General features: G+C 34.2%; 1 protein-coding gene across 9 annotated transcripts in view; it reads right to left on the bottom strand.

Annotated features, from left to right (window-relative positions):
* STPG2 (sperm tail PG-rich repeat containing 2) overlaps positions 1-20963 on the bottom strand; it is an 846203-nt gene that overhangs the window by 438714 nt on the left and 386526 nt on the right. For all 9 annotated transcript variants that reach the window (XR_013168349.1, XM_077142787.1, XM_077142790.1 and 6 more), the window contains one exon: positions 13243-13402. Coding sequence is in view for 8 of the 9 variants with exons in the window: in XM_077142787.1 (XP_076998902.1) it covers positions 13243-13402 (160 nt within the window). In the remaining variant the exon portion in view is untranslated. The remainder of the gene's footprint in view (positions 1-13242; positions 13403-20963) is intronic.

The raw sequence follows: 20963 nt of genomic DNA, 5'->3' as shown, positions 1-20963 counted from the left end.
CACTTCTCATAATTCTAATATCTGGATTACCTGTGGATCTTTTTGTTGTTGCCTGCTCCTTCACTCAAGTCTCAAAAACTATTTCTCTTCTCATTAACCTGTTTCTTTTTTTAATTGAAAACTAAATACTTTATTGAAAAAAATAAAGATACATAGCGGTAAGTTGATTCTAGAGACACTCACTAGCAACTCAGTTACTTTACTGCAATCAGGGATTTCACAAGTTCTTGTGAAGACAGGTTGTTTCTGATCATTCTTAATTCCAAAACATCAAAACATAAAGACAAGACTGGGTGCTGCAGTATTTACTCAAGGAATGCATGAGGAAAAGATATTACATGAACTTTTTTAGGATAATTGGTATTTTGAAAGAGAAAGAAGAAAGAGCATAAAATTATATATTATGAATATCATAAACACCTCATGGGGAAAAATGGGCTTCCTGGATAAAAACAAATTTATATTTGAATATTCAGATTTCATAATCAACATTTTTTTTCAAGTTGCACTCTGCATAACTGTGCAGTCAAAACTTTAAAAAAATACAAAAAAAAAGTTGAAAAGAAAGAAATTAACTTTATCGAGCACTTACTATGTTATGGTAGTATGCTAGGAACTTCAAATACATTTTTAATTTAAACTTCATGGCAACTTTATGAGGTAAATATTAATAATTTCCTTTCTGGAGTTGAAAATCTTCTCTTTGGAATAGTGAAGTACTTGACTAAGGTCATTCAGCTACTAAATTCTAATTAGAATGCATTCTATTGGAATCCAGACCCATGTTTATCCTAGTACATTAAATTGCTTTTAATAGAATGTGCTCTAAATTTAATTGCATATACTCATACCATTAAATTATTACAACATACAAATATGAGACCATAAAGGAATAAAAACAGTAATATAATATAACAGCCCAGTCTGGACACACATAATATTATTGATATCTACAACCAATATATTTTTGTCCTTTATGGTTGAGTATCACAAAGGGTTTTTATTAAATATTCAAATGCCTTCAGAAAATAGTTTAACTTATGTTTTAATGAATAGAAAAAGTGTAATCAAAGTACTTTTAAATTTGTAACAATATTACAAAACTAAACATGTAGACAAATTATAATTGCAAACTATAACTCTTTTAAAAATCTTATTATATTTTAAACTCCAATATTGCAGAAAATGTCTATCATTTGACACTATTTACTGTCAGAAATTTAGGCACTGCCTGGTACAAATTAGCTGCTCACTGCATTTTCTAAATGGATGAATTAATGAAAGAATGAGAGAATCACATTAAACGGCACTATATAAACCAAGTTTGTCCAATTATCATTCCTCACTTTTATTGAGATGCATCTTATTAATTTTACTTTAATGACTTACATTGTTATGATTAAATGGAATATCAAACAATGCTTTATTCTGGCAGCCACCACGCTTAGGTTATCAATACAGGACTTTTTAAGATGTAAAGAGCTTCTGGTATACTTTATACATTTCCCTCAAGGCCCAGTCTAAAAACAAAACTCTGAGGAAAAAAAATCACTAACCTATCTTATAGCTGCTTTAATTAATTGACTTCTTTTTGCATTTCCAAAATGATTATTTCTAGAACAGTACATAGCCAGAATACAACCTTAATAGCATTTGTTACTCTTAAGTATAAGGTACATAGAAAATGTTGGTTTTTTAAACCCGACATTTTTAAACAGCTCTATTAAATCCCTTTTTATAAATTTTGTACATCCTTAGACATGGTATTCCTTTCCTTGAAACTCCTATTCAGATATAACACATTTCTACATTGATGATCAATTTATTCAAATTAAACTCTTTTCTTCTTTGTGGATATTATTTATCCAATTCTAATGTTCTCTTTCATTTTCTTGGATGATTTTAAAAAGTAAATCATTTCATTAAACCATGCTTTCAAATATTACTCTTGGAGAGTTCAATATTATTGTTAATGGTCATTCAAATCCTGGGCTTGACCTTAATCTTAATTCTACTTCAGTTGTAATAATGGCCACATCTGGGATATATTCATTATACAGAGTATCAAGATTCTATCCTTAGACCACATTACCTTTAAGAATGTAAACTTCAGTCTTATTTTGCCCACCACAGCCAATCATTCCATATTTTTACTTTGAACACTTGGCTATCTGGCTTCACTTGTCTTCTTTCTCTGATAATAATTTGTTCTGGTTATTTATTGCTGCATAAAGAACTACTAAAACCCTAGTGACTGAAATAACAATGTCAATCATTTATTTTGTTCATAAATCTATGGTTTGGGTAGGACTCTGGGAAAGGCTCATTTCTATTCTACAGACATCAGCAGGGGCAGCCTGACTGGAGACTGGAAGATCCATTTCCAAAATAGCTCACTTCCAAGGTTGGCAAGTTGGTTCTGGCTATTGGTTTGGAGCTCAGCTGAGACTGATGACAGACTTTCTCTCCATGATTCACAGGCTCCATAGCTTTTGCCCAGCATGAAGGCTATTTTCAAGAGAAAGCATTCCAAACAAACCATCCAAAAGTGCATGGCACTTTTATGTTGTAGCTTTGGAAGTGATATAGTTACACTATTGCCATACCCTATAAGTCAAACCAGTACCAAAGGTCCATGCAGGAGATGAAAAATAGACTCCACTGTACCATAAAATCTGTGCCAACTTCACACTAAAAGAACATACAGGATCAGATATATTGTTGACAACCATGTTTGGAAAATACAATCTTCCACAGTACACTCTCTGGACATAATATTTTATACCTTCACATGTGCAAAATATACAAAATCCTTCTCTGAAGAGCCCTATCTTTCATCCCCATTATGGTATTAACTTGAAGTTCAGGATCTTGTCGTTAAATTCTGGTTCAGGTGTAGATGATGCTTCCCTGTTGTAGTTCTTTGCATATGAGACCTCTCAATTTAAAGACCCTGAACTAAAAGGACAGATAATCTTCCCCACACCTATCCAACAGACTAACAGTAGAATAGGCATAGGATAAATGCTATCAACATTCCTGTTCAAAAGGATGAAAAGCAGGTGACACATGGCAGTCATGGGCTCACAGTAATTCAAATCCAGCTGTGCACATGTTGCCAGTCCACTGATTAGGCTTCAATTGTTTAATGTTTCTTGGCTTTACCTAAGAGCTCTTGGTTCTGTTCCTTGAATCATCCTTCTTTTCCATAAAAGGTAGCCTATGCTAGCAACGAGCAGGTTTTCCAGCCTACTTCCTGCCTAGAAATATGAGAATCCAAAGGCTTCTTTTCATTTTATACTGTGTCTGTCATTCCTGGTCCAATCTGTTATCATTCTTTTAAAACCCTGTGGGCTTTTTATATTTTCCATTTATAATTCATGCCATTAGACAAAGATCATATCCACAAAATGTTTGAGATAAGAGCATATACATAGATATATATGAAGTCATTCTTTACATCTTGTCTCTCATCTCAATAAACAAAGTCTACCTTTTGCCCTTCTGCTTTAAGGCTAATCACTCTACATTAGACTTTGATTCTATTACCTTTTATGATTCTAAAATATTGTTGCATCAGCTCTCTCTTATATCCCTTGCAGATTCAATCATTCCTTCTCAAATGAAGCTTTGCCCATGGTCTTCAAAGATTCTTTAGTATTAAGAAAGTAAAATATAGCATTCTAACTCAAAAACTAGTAATCTGTATACTATATATGGGATAATTTTATCTACAATATATGCACAATTAGTGCCTTAGACCATTAACTGATTATGTATTAATTAGAATTTAATTGAAATATACATAAAGTTTCCAAAGAAACAGAAATAGAAATAGAAAACTGACAAAGTTAGCTGTTTTGATACTATAATTTCTACTATTTTGAATAATGATATGGAAACACTGACTCTCCCAAATGATCTAACTGATTTTTGCCTACACTCAGAATTACCTTGCATTTTAACAGCACAAAAGGACTTTAGAAGCTATAAAAAACAACAAAAATTTTACATATTTATTGCAATAGGTTAACAGCATTCAGCAAGAGGGATGAACTGCATTTTTTTTTCTTTTTTCTTTTTTTTTATTAATTAAAAAAAGAATTAACAAAACAATTAGAAATCATTCCATTCTACATGTGCAATCAGTAATTCTTAATAACATCACATAGTTGCATATTCATCATTGCTTAGTACATTTGCATCGATTTAGAAAAAGAAATAAAAAAATAAAAAGACAACAGAATAAGAATTAAAACATTAATAGAAAGAAAAAAAAAACCTATACCTCACATGCAGCTTCATTCAGTGTTTTAATATAATTGCATTACAATTGGGTAGTATTGTGCTGTCCATTTCTGAGTTTTTATATCCAGTCCCGTTGTACAGTCTGTATCCCTTCAGCTCCAATTACCCCTTCTCTCTTTTTTTTTTTTTAATTAACGGAAAAAAAGAAATTAACCCAACATTTAGAAATCATACCATTCTACATATGCAATCAGTAATTCTTAACATCATCACATAGTTGCATGATCATCATTTCTTAGTACATTTGCATCGGTTTAGAAAAACTAGCAACATAACCGAAAAAGATATAGAATGTTAATATAGAGACAAAAATAAAAGTAATAATAGTAAAGTCAAAACAAATCAAAACAAAACAAAACAAAAACCTATAGCTCAGATGCAGCTTCATTCAGTGTTTTAACAAGATTACTTTACAATTAGGTATTATTGTGCTGTCCATTTTTGAGTTTTTGTATCTAGTCCTGTTGCACAGTCTGTATCCCTTCAACTCCAATTGCCCATTATCTTACCCTGTTTCTACCTCCTGCTGGGCTCTGTTACCAATGACATATTCCAAGTTTATTCTCTAATGTCTGTTCACATCAGTGGGACCATACAGTATTTGTCCTTTAGTTTTTGGCTAGACTCACTCAGCATAATGTTCTCTAGGTCCATCCATGTTATTACATGGTTCATAAGTTTATCCTGTCTTAAAGCTGCATAGTATTCCATCGTATGTATATACCACAGTTTGTTTAGCCACTCTTCTGTTGATGGAAATTTCGGCTGTTTCCATCTCTTTGCAATTGTAAATAACGCTGCTATAAACATTGGTGTGCAAATGTCCGTTTGTGTCTTTGCCCTTAAGTCCTTTGAGTAGATACCCAGCAATGGTATTGCTGGGTCGTATGGCAATTCTATATTCAGCTTTTTGAGGAACCGCCAAACTGCCTTCCACAGTGGTTGCACCCTTTGACATTCCCACCAACAGTGGATAAGTGTGCCTCTTTCTCCGTATCCTCTCCAGCACTTGTCATTTTCTGTTTTGTTGATAATGGCCATTCTGGTGGGTGTGAGATGATATCTCATTGTGGTTTTGATTTGCATTTCTCTAATGGCCAGGGACATTGAGCATCTCTTCATGTGCCTTTTGGCCATTTGTATTTCCTCTTCTGATAGGTGTCTGTTCAAGTCTTTTTCCCATTTTGTAATTGGGTTGGCTGTCTTTTTGTTGTTGAGTTGAAGAATCTCTTTATAAATTCTGGATACTAGACCTTTATCTGATATGTCATTTCCAAATATTGTCTCCCATTGTGTAGGCTGTCTTTCTACTTTCTTGATGAAGTTCTTTGATGCAAAAAAGTGTTTAATTTTGAGGAGCTCCCATTTATTTATTTCCTTCTTCAGTGTTCTTGCTTTAGGTTTAAGGTCCATAAAACCGCCTGGACTTTTCTTTTTAGGAAGATTTTGAATGACTAATTCAATTTCTTTACTTGTGATTGGTTTGTTGAGGTCATCTATGTCTTCTTGAGTCAAAGTTGGTTGTTCATGTCTTTCCAGGAACCTGTCCATTTCTTCTAAATTGTTGTATTTATAAGCATAAAGTTGTTCATAGTATCCTGTTATTACCTCCTTTATTTCTGTGAGGTCAGTAGTTATGTCTCCTCTTCCATTTCTGATCTTATTTATTTGCATCCTCTCTCTTCTTCTTTTTGTCAGTCTTGATAAGGGCCCATCAATCTTATTGATTTTCTCATAGAACCAACTTCTGGTCTTATTGATTTTCTCTATTGTTTTCATGTTTTCAATTTCATTTACTCCTGCTCTGATCTTTGTTATTTCTTTCCTTTTGCTTGCTTTGGGATTAGTTTGCTGTTCTTTCTCCAGTTCTTTCAAGTGAACAGTTAATTCCTGCATTTTTGCCTTTTCTTCTTTTCTGATATAGGCATTTAGGGCAATAAATTTCCCTCTTAGCACTGCCTTTGCTGCATCCCATAAGTTTTGATATGTTGTGTTTTCATTTTCATTTGCCTCAAGGTATTTACTAATTTCTCTTGCAATTTCTTCTTTGACCCACTCGTTGTTTAAGAGTGTGTTGTTGAGCCTCCACGTATTTGTGAATTTTCTGGCATTCCGCCTATTATTGATTTCCAACTTCCTTTATGATCCGAGAAAGTGTTGTGTATGATTTCAATCTTTTTAAATTTGCTAAGACTTGCTTTGTGACCCAGCATATGGTCTATCTTTGAGAATGATCCATGAGCACTTGAGAAAAAGGTGCATCCTGCTGTTGTGGGATTTAATGTCCTATAAATGTCTGTTAAGTCTAGCTCCTTTATAGTAATATTCAGATTCTCTATTTCTTTATTGATCCTCTGTCTAGATGTTCTGTCCATTGATGAGAGTGGTGAATTGAAGTCTCCAACTATTATGGTATTTGTGTCTATTTCCTTTTTCAGTGTTTGCAGTGTATTCCTCACGTATTTTGGGGCATTCTGGTTCGGTGAGTAAATATTTATGATTGTTATGTCTTCTTGTTGAATTGTTCCTTTTATTAGTATATAGTGTCCTTCTTTGTCTCTTTTAACTGTTTTACATTTGAAGTCTAACTTGTTGGATATTAGTATAGCCACTCCTGCTATTTTCTGGTTGTTATTTGCATGAAATATCTTTTCCCAACCTTTCACTTTCAACCTATGTTTATCTTTGGGTCTAAGATCTGTTTCCTGTAGACAGCATATAGAAGGATCCTGTTTTTTAATCCATTCTGCCATTCTATGTCTTTTGATTGGGGAATTCAGTCCATTAACATTTAGTGTTATTATTGTTTGGATAATATTTTCCTCTACCATTTTGCCTTTTGTATTATATATATCATATCTAACTTTCCTTCTTTCTACACTCTTCTCCATACCTCTCTCTTCTGTCTTTTCGGTTCTGACTCTAGTGCTCCCTTTAGTATTTCTTGCAGAGCTGGTCTCTTGGTCACAAATTCTCTCAGTGACTTTATGTCTGAGAATGTTTTAATTTCTCCCTCATTTTTGAAGGACAATTTTGCTGGATATAGGAGTCTTGGTTGGCAGTTTTTCTTTTTTAGTAATTTAAATATATCATCCCACTGTCTTCTAGCCTCCATGGTTTCTGCTGAGAAATCTGCACATAGTCTTATTGGGTTTCCCTTGTATGTGATGGATTGTTTTTCTGTTGCTGCTTTCAAGATCCTCTCTTTCTCTTTGACCTCTGACATTCTAACTAGTAAGTGTCTTGGAGAACGCCTATTTGTGTCTAATCTCTTTGGGGTGTGCTGCACTTCTTGGATCTGTAATTTTAGGTCTTTCATAAGAGTTGGGAAATTTTCAGTGAAAATTTCTTCCATTAGTTTTTCTCCTCCTTTTCCCTTCTCTTCTCCTTCTGGGACACCCACAACACGTATATTTGTGCGGTTCATATTGTCCTTGAGTTCCCTGATACCCTGTTCTAATTTTTCCATTCTTTTCCCGATAGTTTCTGTTTCTTTTTGGAATTCAGATGTTCCATCCTCCAAATCACTAATTCTATCTTCTGTCTCTTTGAATCTATCATTGTAGGTATCCATTGTTTTTTCTATCTTTTCTGCTTTGTCCTTCACTTCCATAAGTTCTGTGATTTGTTTTTTCAGTTTTTCTATTTCTTCTTTATGTTCAGCCCATGTATTCTTCATGTCCTCCCTCAATTTATCGATTTCGTTTTTGAAGAGGTTTTCCATTTCTGTTCGTATATTCAGCATTAGTTGTCTCAGCTCCTGTATCTCATTTGAACTATGGGTTTGTTCCTTTGACTGGGCCATATTTTCAATTATTTGAGCGTGATCCGTTATCTTCTGTTGGCGTCTGCGCATTTAGACAGATTTCCCTGGGTATTGGATCCAAAAGTTTGGAAGATTTTTCTGTGAAATCTCTGGGTTCTGTTTTTCTTATCCTTCCCAGTAGGTGGCGCTCGTGGCACACGTTTGTCTGCGGGTCCCACCAGTAAAAGGTGCTGTGGGACCTTAAACTTTGGAAAACTCTCGCCGTCCGGGGGGTTCGCTAGCCGAAGCGGCTTGAGCCGGCCCGGGGTCCGAACGCAGGGAGGGTTGCTGGTCGCTGCAGCCCGGGAAAGAGCCCGTCCGAATTTCCTAGTCGGCCCTGGGCAACAAGCGTGGCGGGAGGGCGCCAGCGGCAGCGGCCCGCCCGAGAGAGTGCACGTTCCCCGGGAGTCACGGGTTTGGAAGGGGCCTCCCCCACCCGTCACCGTTCTCCGCGGCCTGGGGGTTTCCGATCCAATTCTCTCAGTTGGTCCGGGGGGCTCCGCGTGGTGTGGGCACCAGCCGCCTTGGTTTCAGGGGACCGCCTCTCCAATTCTCCCAGCCGGCCCGGGAAGGGGGAAGGGAGTGACTCCGGCCGCTTGCCGCCCCTCCCGGTGAGGCCCGCGTGCCTCGGTGATCTCACCCGAGCTGCTTCTCTCAGCCAGCCAGCCGTTCCAGGATGGGGTACGCTGTCTTTTTTATCTCTGTTCTGGCTTTGGGCGCTTTCTGTATTGTTTCTACTCCCCTAGTAGCTGTCCTGGAGAAGAAACTAAGATCCACGCGTCTTACTAAGCCGCCATCTTCTCCGGAAGCGATGAACTGCATTTTGATAAACTCTGTGTGTGTTTCTGAAGCTATAATATAACAAGCCACTGAGAAAATAGAATAAATAATTGGTTTTCACAGTACAGTGATCTTTATATCAAAGGTATTGCTTATGTTTATTGAAAAAATGAATAAAACTACCTTCATGGGATATGTTCAACTAACTTCTAAAATAAATTATATTTGTTTCTTAAAATAATTTCCTGTGGGAATGTAACTCAGAAATCACAATGTCATCTTCATGATAAATGATCTATACTTCTGGGTGAAGTAAATCTCTGTACCTGATAAGGAACATTCAGGATATCATTGTTGTCTTATTCTATTTTCTGCTGAGTCTATCCTTCATTTAAATATTTGCTTTTCAATATAAATAGTACTTTGAACTTGGTTTTTTTAATTAAAACTTTAAAATATTCTTACTATAAAGCAGCATATATTCCTATAGAGAAAACAACAAAAATGAAAAACAAAAGCAAACTCTTTAACAACCCTAAGGCTGTTATTCAAATATTACTTTCCTGTGAGGAGTTGCTTCCCTGATAACATTTGTGGAAAACAATGCACAAACCCCGCTGAACTACCAATACGCCCTTTCTCTCTTACTTTTATCTACAGCATTTATAACAACCTGGGATTCTTTTCTTTTTCACCTTTCTGTCTGTTTGTCTCATTATTCATTTATTAAATGTCTTCTATGTCTGAAATTAAGCTATATGAAAAAAATAAATTTTGTAATTTGTTGACTACTATAATACCAGTCCCTAGAATGGTGCTTAATACATAAGAGCCTCTTGGTACCTATTTGTTTGAGTACTTGAGTGAGTTCTATCTTGTTACCAAGAGCTTCTCAAGTTTAAAAAATATATACTGTCATCAAAATTTTCATAGCATACCATTTGGTCAATATATCAAAATGAACCCCATTTTTCTTTAAGATGTTATAAACGCTTCATGATTACTGTTCTCTCATGAATACCCTTCAAACTTATTTCCTTAGGGTAAAATTCCAACAGCAGAATTTCTGGCTCAAATGCATGCATATTTGAAACATACTGCCAAATTGTCTCTGAGAAACATTGCCATCAATTTACACTTTCACCATGATGTATGAGAGCACCCAGATTTCAATACTCTCAACAATGTTTCCATCCATTTTCATTTTAAATTTGCTAAATTTTCTCCTTTCTCTAAATGTTCAAAACAAACCAATATGAAAGATAAAGTATTAAGTATTTTTCTACCTAACAATACTTTACCTGAGTTGGATCAGTCACAAAATCATTTACATATTCATGAATTAAAACTTGGTATAATAAAAGAAGATTGCTTTATAATGTGATACACCTCATTTAATAATCTCTTCATTAAATGATTTTAATGTGTTTTTACTTGATACACAACATTTATTAGTACATAGTATGCTAACTGTAAATACACTATTTCCCACTTTAATTTAGACTAATGAAAATGAGTTTTATCCTTTTTAAATACATGTAGTTAAAGAAAAGACTTCATTTATGAATTAAAAAAAACCACTTCCATATCTTTTAAGAAACAGAAGTTCTAAGATAATTTGAAATAGATGCATGGCTAAGTGTTGAGGGACTGAAATGACTGTCATATAAGTTTGTAATTCCCATGAAGAGAAGAAAAGTATGCATGTGCTTATTGACCTCAGTTTCTAACCTACAAATGTAAGATACCCAGTAATCAATTTTGACTTACCAACTATTCTATTTATAGATAGAGAGAGGATATATATTTTCTTTAAGTTCTATAAGACAAAGCACTCAATTCTTATTATTAATACCATGACCTAAGTAACAAATATGTATATTGTACCCTATAAATTAAGTCAAACAATTTTATGAGCTTCATTTCAATATATATTTATATATACATAATAATACAACAGATTTTTCTAAAATTTAAGGACTCTGACATTCAATTCCAAAAGGTCCTTTCCACTTATACTGAAGTAAAGCAGAAATATCAGTGTTTAAAAATACATAAATAAATAAAAATAATAAAAAACAAAAAATACCAGGGTTTAAATGACAAACAATAGGGTAAAGAAATACTTTTCTCTTATTTTATTTCTAAAAAGATATATGAAAAGGTGAATCACAGGATAAATACTGACAGAAAGCAATAACAAATAGAACTATTATTTTTGTCTTTTGATTATATAGAAATTATTATTTTTTTAAATCAAAGGACTTAATATTAGTTGTCCCTAGAAGAAGATACATGCTGTCAAAGAATTACAAACAAAATAAACCATCGTTTTAGAGCAGAAAGACCCATTGGTTTGTGCATATTAAAAAGAATCTTCGCCAGATTGTTCAATAAAAATCCTGACCTAAATAAAAATCAACTTTGAAATGAGGGTTCTATTTAAAGGGTTGATAATATCACACCTCTTTTCCTTGATTAGATCAACATAATAGAGTTTGGACAAATGGAAGATCATCGTCAATTACCAAAATAAAGCATGGATATTAGTTGGCTGACCTATTAAATAAAACTAGGCTAAAACCATAATTTGGACTGTATACTTTAAGATAAATATAAAATACTGAAGAATTTTGTAATTACTACAATATTTGCATATATCAGAGGAAATCAACTATTATATACCATGTTAGCAGATAATAGCATCACTAATTCATATTGTTTTTTGGAGGTGAGTGGGATTTCTATTATCATTCCAATGGTAAATTTAATGGATTGCTAGTATTAACCAAAGTGAAACTCTTTTCATTTAGCCTGCTCTCTGACAGTTTTATAGTGACTTTGAGAATCTTTGACAGCCTTTGACTTCCAAAAAATAACTGTATTCATAATGAAGACATTCTCCTCTCCGCCCAAATTCTTTAGGAAGCTATTGGCTTGACATTAAGAAAAAACATGTTCCACATTATAATAAAATTTTACACTTCTCAGGAGCTTCAGATGTACTGAAAATGACTTTTAAATATGTCTTATTAATTTTAGTACTCTCATGAGAGTTAAGTAGAAGCAAATATTATCTCAATTTTGTAAAATAGAAACTGCTGAAACAATTAGCAAATTTAGTTGCCCTAGACTAAATACGGCAGCAATGCAAAGTCACAGTGCCAATCCTGGCACCTAACTGAAACTTATTATGCATTCCACCTGCAAGAACTTTTATGGAGAAAAGACAAAATGAAAAAAATTGTCAGGAATTATTTTAGTTGGGAGATCAGGAAATTTCTTCAGGAAACATAAAGCTCCCTATTATCTACTTTAAGTGACCCTGAATCAGGCATATATCTGTTATTTGATTGGTTGATTGATTTTATTTGGTGGTCATGATAATTCCAGACTTCAAAGGAATAATTTCCCTGCATGACTTCTGGCTGACCACATATTGACTGTGTCAGAGACACACAGAGGAATTTTGAATCCCACTTTATAAACAGACAACCTGACACAATAAAAAAAAAACTGGTACAATAATTCATGAGAAGATGAAATAAAGCAAGTGAAATTATGGCTTAAAATAGACCTTCAAGACGGCATACCCTTGATTCTTAAAATGCAATGAAACACAAAGCAAGTGTCTATAGATCTCATTCAGGCTCCCTAAGCATTCCTGTTTGCTTTCTGGGTTATATTCTCCTGCTTTGGGTTTTCATGAAAAACAGCGTAAAAATTTCATAACAAAGTTTGTTTGTTTAGTGGAAACAAATTTGTAAATTATTGTTGAAAACTATAATTCCCAGCCTGTACGTAGTTCTTCTGTGTGAAATATAATACTCATTTTTCAGAAAATTTTTGCATTCATTTTCGGACCAAGAGCACTATTACCAAGAGCTGACCAAATCCCAATGTTTTAAATCAAAATTATTTTCAGAATTTTAACATCCAAAATAAATGTTTATCTTTTTATTATAACTGTTTTCTTGATACTTGAGAAAAATAAAAACAATTCCATGAAATTTGCATGATGTGCATCTTCTATATGACTGATTTTCTAAATCAGGGCTAAATGCCTTGCTCCTCTTACAACTTTAGCACATTAAGAGGGGTCCCCAGTGGAACGCTAGATGACTCCATTAACTTTAATAAAATTGTCCTTAGTCAAAATGAAAGACATAAAACCTCAAACAAATCATATACTTGAAAAAATGTAAAAAAGTACACTTCAGCAAATATTGTTTCTTTTTCCTACTTAGAAGAAGCATAATAAAATGTGAACAAATGTTTAGAATTGTCTATTTTAACATTAAAACCTTAGATTTTTTTTTCACAGTTTACAAAGAACTGCTTAGACTTACCTGGTCCATCGATCATTTTTTCCATATACCGAGGAGTTGCGCTAAGAAAGGAGGCATGTTTTCTTTTAGCAACCAAACTACGGGGTGGCATGTATTTATGTTTACCCTGTGACATGTCATATGATTTTTGAACATCATAGCTGCCTGGTGCTGGAATATCCTGAAAAAATTCAAAAAGATGTCATAAATATGCTATATTAAAAATATCCAAGAAGATATTGATACTAAGCAAGGAATAAATAGAAAAATATGAAAATTTTAATTTTAAAAATAGAAACTTAAAATAAAATCACTATATCTTTGTCCTTCTATAATGTAAATTCAATTGTCAAAAATTAGAAACAACTAGGAAATTTCGGCCCATGTTCTTAAAAAAAATAGCCAACATAATATAGATAAAACTTTCATTTTCAAATTTAATAATGAAAACCGATTTTTATAAGAAATAAGAGTACTGATCAACAAAACTATTCCTGTTTTACTATTATATGTGAGTACACTTTACTAATCCTTAAAATTCAACTGCTTATTTAATTTTTAATAGACTCTGATGAAGTTAAAAGGCTTCTCCTTTCCTCACTTATGGTTCTTTTTTTTTGAGTCCATGGTTTGGGAATCAAACCTCACTTATGACTCTTTATATGATCTGTCATGTTAACATTTTAAATCAACATAAACCAACCTGATAGTAATAACTATAATATAATTCTAAACTAAATTAAATATAAAATACCATATAATTGCTGTACCATAAATGCCTTAAAACATCAGCTAATGATCTCAACGAAAACTTTTCAACCTTGTTTTTCTCAAATTTTTTCAAAATATAACAAAATCTATCCTTTTGAAATCTGTTCATTTCTATTTTTTCTTTATGAAAAAAATTCTGAAGTGTTAATTATTTCTGATAGACAGGATAGTGTTTTGGCCAAGAGTGTAGACTCTAGCTCTGCGCTTTCTGCATTCCAAATATCTGCTATTATCAGCTATGTGGCTTTGGGTAAGCGACATAACCTCTGTGAGCTTCAGTTTGCTCATCCGTAAAGTAAAGTGCAGAAAATAACAACACTTATGTGTAAGGTTTTGTGAGGATTAAATGAGTTCATATGTAAAACAGATTGATATCTGATTCTATAAAAAAAAAAGTTAGATAATTTTACAACTCAATAAAAGCTCATTTCAATGCAAAAGAAAGAAAGAAAGACAAAGTGGTGCCATCAGCATTTGAGGTAATAGGGGAATCTGCCAGCATCCTCCACTTCACCATCTCTGCCTATAATAACCAAGTGCAGCTGCTGAGAAAGTCATGGACACACCTAGGGGCCATGTCACAACTCTTACTCACTATCCCTTCTTTTCTTCTATGAGCAGATGTTTCAATATGTTTCCATTTCAAGGCTCGGGATGGGGAAATGTTGGTTTTAATGGAACAGCCTGACCACAATGTAAACCTGAAACTCAGAACAAACAGGGTAGAAACTCTCTGTGTCAGGGTCCCCTCCTCTCAGTTGTAAAAGCACCCTGCTCTCACACAGCACAGTTGTCTCTCCTCTCCAACATGAAGTGGGGCATACGAGACTACATCCACCAATCCTAACCTGAGCTGTTGGCCTCTCCAGGAGCCTGGCTGCAAAGGGATTTCTACACCTCCTTTTTGGATCTTTGTACCATGTAAGTATTAAAGCGGTCACATTCTGAAAATCTACGTTGTGCCTGCACCTGTGTTCCCGTGACGCACTGTGTAGCAACTCACTCCACAGCCCTTCAGCCCCAGCAAGGAATGGAGCATCCACCCATAAGTTCTCTCCCATGCTGCAGCACATCGCATATAAATACTGAAGTTCAGTTTTAGTCTCAGAATAACGTTTACTATGGTAAAGATCTGGGAACATATTTATTCCACCTTTATGTTTGAATGATAATTTCATTGAATACAGAATTCTTGGTTGACTTGCTTTTTCCTCCCAGCATTTTGAATACTTCGTTTCACTAACTTTGCGCCTCTACTTGTTTCTGATGCAAAACCTACAGCTAATCATATTATTTCTTCTGTGTGTAATAAATCATTTTTCTCTTGCTTCTTTCAACATGTTCTCTTTGTCTTTATCTTTCACCATTTGATGCTGAAGTGTTCAAGGATAGCTCTCTTTGTATATACATATATATACATTTATATATATATATATCCCACTTGAAGCTCATTTGATTATGATGTATCCAAGTGTGATTATCTTTATAGTCACCTTATGTGAGTTCATTGAGTTTTCTGCATCTGTAGATTAAAGGTCTTCACTGAATTTGAATTTCAGCCATTATTTCATCAACTATTTCTTCTGCTCCTTTCATTCTTACCTCTCTAGGACTCTCATTACACATATGCTGGAATACTTGATATTGTCCCATAGATCTCTGAAAGTGTTAATTTTTGCTGTATCTTTTTTTCTCTGTGTTGATGATTTCTACTGCTCTTTTAGTTCACTGCTTCTGTCCTTCTACTGTCTCAAATCTGCCATTGAGTACAGCTGTTGAATTTTTAGTTTACATTATTATACTTAATAACTCTAGAATTCTTTCTGATTCTTTTGTTTTGTTTGCTTATTTCTATTTCTCTATTGAGATACTCTATCTATTGATTCTTTGTCAGTATATTTTCCTTTAATTATTTAAACATAAGTCCAAACTAATAATCTGAACATATTTATAATGGCTCCATTGAAGTCTTAATCTGCTAAATAAAATGGATGTCCTTAATCAGAGTAAATTTCTACTGACTTCTCCCCCACCTTAAGTATGGGTCATACCTGTTTCTTTGCATACCTGGTAAGTTTTGGTTGAACACTGGATATTTTAGATAGTATATCTGGATTCTGTTCTCTTTTGTAATTGAAAATGTTCACCTAATTTTTCAAATTCCAAATATATTTAAAAAAAACTGTTTATTGCTTCAAAGCCTGTAGAGGTGCCTTTTTTATTTTTGATGTGTTATTTATGCCACTTTTCATGTTTTCTTGATCACTAACACCATTGGGTAATCAATTCCATTCATCTTTTTGAATAACTAACCTTTGGCTTTGCTGTTTTTCTATTTTGTATTATTCTGATACTTAGTTCTTTTCTGTTTTTATTATTTCATTTATTCTACTTTCTTTAGGTTTACTTTTACTGTTGAATTTGTCTGTTTCTCCTCGTAGTTATATCAAAATTTGCTTCATATATTTGGAGCTATGCATACAAATTTCGAATCATCATATTTTCCTGGTAAATTTACATGTTTAAAATGATGAGTGACTATATATTTCTAAAGAGCTCTTTGTATTAGCATGTTTTGGACTTCCACCAATTAGTGGGTTTTGGTAGACATTACTACTATAGCACCAACTTTTAATAAAAGGATAAAATGTTAAAATCATAGTTTTAAAGATATCAAAGATTTCTGGACACAAAGAGGACTTTTTATACTAAATTCAAGAAAGGGAAGAGCCTTTCATATGCAAGCTGAGATTGAAACTCTTTTCTTCCCTGTGGGTATTCATCAAGTCTGGACAATGGCTAAAGATTGGGAAGGAAAAAATTAGTATAGTTTTTGAGGGCCATAAAATTTAGCATGAGGGACTGTAAACTAGGGTATCCCAAACTCATCACCAGTTCTTTATTGTGGAGTATTTGCTGAGTCCTGGAGCAATGCAAAAAGATAGGAAGCTGTGATGGAAATATAAAGTAAAATCTCCTGCAATCTACTGATGTTTAAGAGCCAAAGTCACAGTAGAGCAGGATTAGCAACAAATACAAGGGTCTAGACAAACTCCACAGGAGAGACTATTTGATTGAAGAAGCAGTGAAAAAATCTCCCTTCTTCCATAAAAGTCTTTGGCTATTTGGATTTTCTTGTTAGTAGGAGACATGCCTTAGTTGATCACAGATGTAATCAGCCACAGATGCAATCAACTGAATGATGATTTATCAACCAGCCATGAAATGTCCTTGCAGCAACAGTCAGGTCAGTGCTTGCCTGACCAGACAACAGGGCATCATCACTTGACCAAGGTGACACCAGAACCTAACGATTATAGAGGCTAAAACTCCCAAAACAAGGAATTGGCAGGCCATGCTTTCTCAAATGCAGCATTCTAGTGATGTTGACTTGCTGTGCAGTCATTCTTTGACCTCCTGTCTCCTACTCTGGCACCTGCTTCTAGGGTCAAATTTCCTTTGCTTATAAAGAGTCCAGTATTATAAGATTAAGGCTGATTCAATTTGGCATCATCTTAATAGAATCTTCAAAAATCCTATTTACAAATGAGTTCACACCCACAAAATCAGAGCTTAGGACTTGGGTATGTCTGTGGAAGACATAATTTAATCTCCAGTGATTCTGGTACAGATTATAAAATACCAAAAGATCTTCATATGGGCTCTAAAATACTACTCGACAACTCTATCAACTTGATCTTTACCCTTCAGATCCTCCAATGCCAACCATCTGCTTCCAGGTAGAAAATAAGTTATTGTACTAAAATACACAAATTTGCTGAAAACCCTCATTGGCTCCCCAACAACTCTCCATGGCATTCAAAACCTTTTTTCTATTTGGAAGCAAATTTACAATTGCAAAACTCAGTTCCATGAAACATTCTTAATCATTCCACCTAGAAGTGATGTTTTTATTATTTATATAATCACATAAATCTATAAATAGCACATCAAACAAATATACCGTATTTATTTGAACATTTATTTCTTTTTTACCAATATTAGGGCAGAAAGATGACAAAGCTATCTTAAAGAAATGAAAGGTTTCTTCAAGATTATATTTTCCCTCAAGATTTGAAGATTAATTTTTTAATTTTTCTCTCAAATAAAATAAAACTGGTAGTAGGAATCCAGGTATGGGGATTCCAGGATATGTTCAGGTATCTAGGCCTTTTTGAACTTTCTGCTACACCATATTTAGATTGTGACCCTCATCCTATGTTCTCAAGATAATGGCCATAGCTCCTGTTCTAACATTCTCATTTCCAAAATGAAGGGGAAGGGCAAACACCAAACATTGTGTGTAAAAGCTGAAACAGCCTCCACTGAGGAACTTTCCTGGAAGCCCAATCCAGTGACTTCTGTTTTCATTGTATTGATTAAAATTTAGTCAAAATAACTACTCCCGGCTACAAGAGAAGATGAAAAAATAGTTGCTTTACCTATGCATATTATTCTTTTAACTAGAATTGGATCCTATTAGTAAAGAAGAAAGAATGAATATGAGGTATGCAACAAATAATGTCAATGTTGATAAATCTCTGACCTTGGGGTGTTAGAATTGTAAAAAACAAAAATTAATTCTCTCCTAGGAGACTAATCAGGATATTGGGCTATCTCTGTCAAAAGCATGTTTGATCCCATGGTTCAATGACTTTTTCTATTTCTAGTTCATCCTTTGAGTCTCAGATCATCCCTGAACCCATTAATTCTTTGGTCCCCTTGATATACTCTCACAGTACATAGATTTTAACTTTGTGGCAGTTGTCACACTTGAGAGTAAACAAGTCTGGAGTTATTTAATGTCTTTTACTCCACAGAAACATAAGCTTATTGAGGGTGCAGAAAGCCTGTTTTGTTCATCACTATATCAACAGAGATGACATGTGCCTTATACAGATTAAGTGATCAATGAATATTTTTTAATCAGTGAGTAATATATTTGAGTGAATGAATCTATCAGTATCTGTCTTCCTTGAAGCCTTGCCTTCCACGTTTGGCCTTATTGCTGACTTCTCCATAGAAGTTGGGTGGAGACTATGCCTTGAAAGTTCTTGTAACTCTTACAGTGCTTAAATCTACCTCACATATAAGCAGTCTATACTAAATATGCACTGTATAAAAACTGCTCAAATATTGCTTTCCATAAAGATGTTCCTATTTCTAATGAAAGTAGATATAATTTATAATCTCAGCAATGATGTGAAAGTATGGATATATCCATTCAAATTTCAATCAAGGACTAATTTTCACAAAATTATTACTGTGTGCCTCTAGGTAGTTAAGTTTGATTAATATTTTATGTGAAATGATATCTTTTTGTTTGCTATCAAAAAGGCATACTTTTTCTTTTAATGCTTGAGCTTATCATGGTCACCTTTGACCTTGGTTTCAAAGAAAAACTAAACATCTCAGCAGATTAAAGAAAAAACACAAGACCAGAAATGGCCTAAATAACCTTGCTCTTCCTGCAAATTTTCTGAGACAGAAAACCTTATCTGAAAAAAAGAAAAGACATAGGCTATCACCATTTGTAATAGCTCTAAATGATATGCTATAATTTCTTCAGAGGTTTACCAGCTCAATATAAATCCAAAAGTTAATTCTGTTGTGAATTGAATGGGAAAAGGAGTAAAGTTAGTATGCATGAAGCTTTAAAAAGTACATAATTGCCCCCAGATCCAGTTGGATGCTGTGATGGTCAGGTTCATGTGTTAACTTGGCCAGGTAGTGGTGCACGGTTGTCTGGTCAGGCAAGCACTGGCCTGTCTGTTGCTATGAGGACATTTCATGGGCTTACACCATGACCACACTGGCTGCATCCACAGCTGATTGCAGACTATTTTCTGCAATGAGTGATGCTTAATCTAATCACCGGAAGGCTTTTAAAAAGGATTCAAAAGAGAAAATCATTCTTCCTGCTTCAGCCAGAGAGCCTCTCCTGAGAGTTCACTGAGGGCCGTCACTGGAGCTGCCAGCTCGTGGCCTGCCCTACAGATCTTGGACTCTTAAATTTCCACAGTTGCATGACACACTTTTATAAATTTTATATTTACAGATATCTCCTGCTGATTCTGTTTCTCTAGAGAACCTTAGCTAATACAGATGGATTTGAGTAAAGCACTGAAAATCGTCTTGTTAAATTTATGAGATAATTTTAAGTGTGTTATGAAGATTTGTGTAGATTTGAATGGCTGGGTTGCGGAAAATGTTTATTAACTCTAGAGACATGTACAGGAGTAAGAGTCTGATCAATTTGTTAAGCTACAACTATAAAAAGTCATATGACCCTTATTGTCATCTAATTATGCTTAGTATGGCAAGAACTACCCCTTGTATAAAAAGGAGGATCATTTCATGTTAGGGCTACTGTAGTACCACAGAATTTGGCATCAGAATTCCTGGGTTATATGCAAAACATTGTTGTTAGCCTCAAGAAGGCCCCCAAGGACCCTCATGCACTCATTCACCTCTCCTCCCACCATGGTGTATACTGATGGTCATGTTCAAAGATACTTGAGAAGAGTGCAGGATCTCCTATGCAACTGGCGGTTAGATTAGGTATCTCATATTTGGAAGTTGCCTCTGCTATAGTAAGGTTGGAAGGGAACAAAATGATCCAGGTTTGCTTTTATAAACTGCAAATATCTTATCCTTTTCTGACCCATTTCAAAAATAGTTACGTTATATCTAGAGAGAAAAGAACAGGGTAATAGTAGAGAGAAACAAATTATAAAAAAGACAAAAATGTAAGAGAGAAAGCAAAGTGATTAGGACAAAGGATATATGTAAACAGGAAATAAATGTTGTCTAGCAAGAGCGGTGAACAGCTCCGGTAATGCTAACCATAACCAAAAAATAACTTATTTTCCATTTAATGCACATAGATTGTAGATAGCAAACTGAAAAGTGTGTATCTGAAATGAAGAAAACCTAATTATTCTTCCCTATATTCCTGTAGAAATATTTTC

Source organism: Tamandua tetradactyla, chromosome 24 (assembly GCF_023851605.1).
Source record: "Tamandua tetradactyla isolate mTamTet1 chromosome 24, mTamTet1.pri, whole genome shotgun sequence".
Classification (NCBI taxonomy): Eukaryota; Metazoa; Chordata; class Mammalia; order Pilosa; family Myrmecophagidae; genus Tamandua; species Tamandua tetradactyla.
Note: the sequence above shows the minus strand (reverse complement) of the source record. Positions and strands in the feature narration are given on the sequence as shown.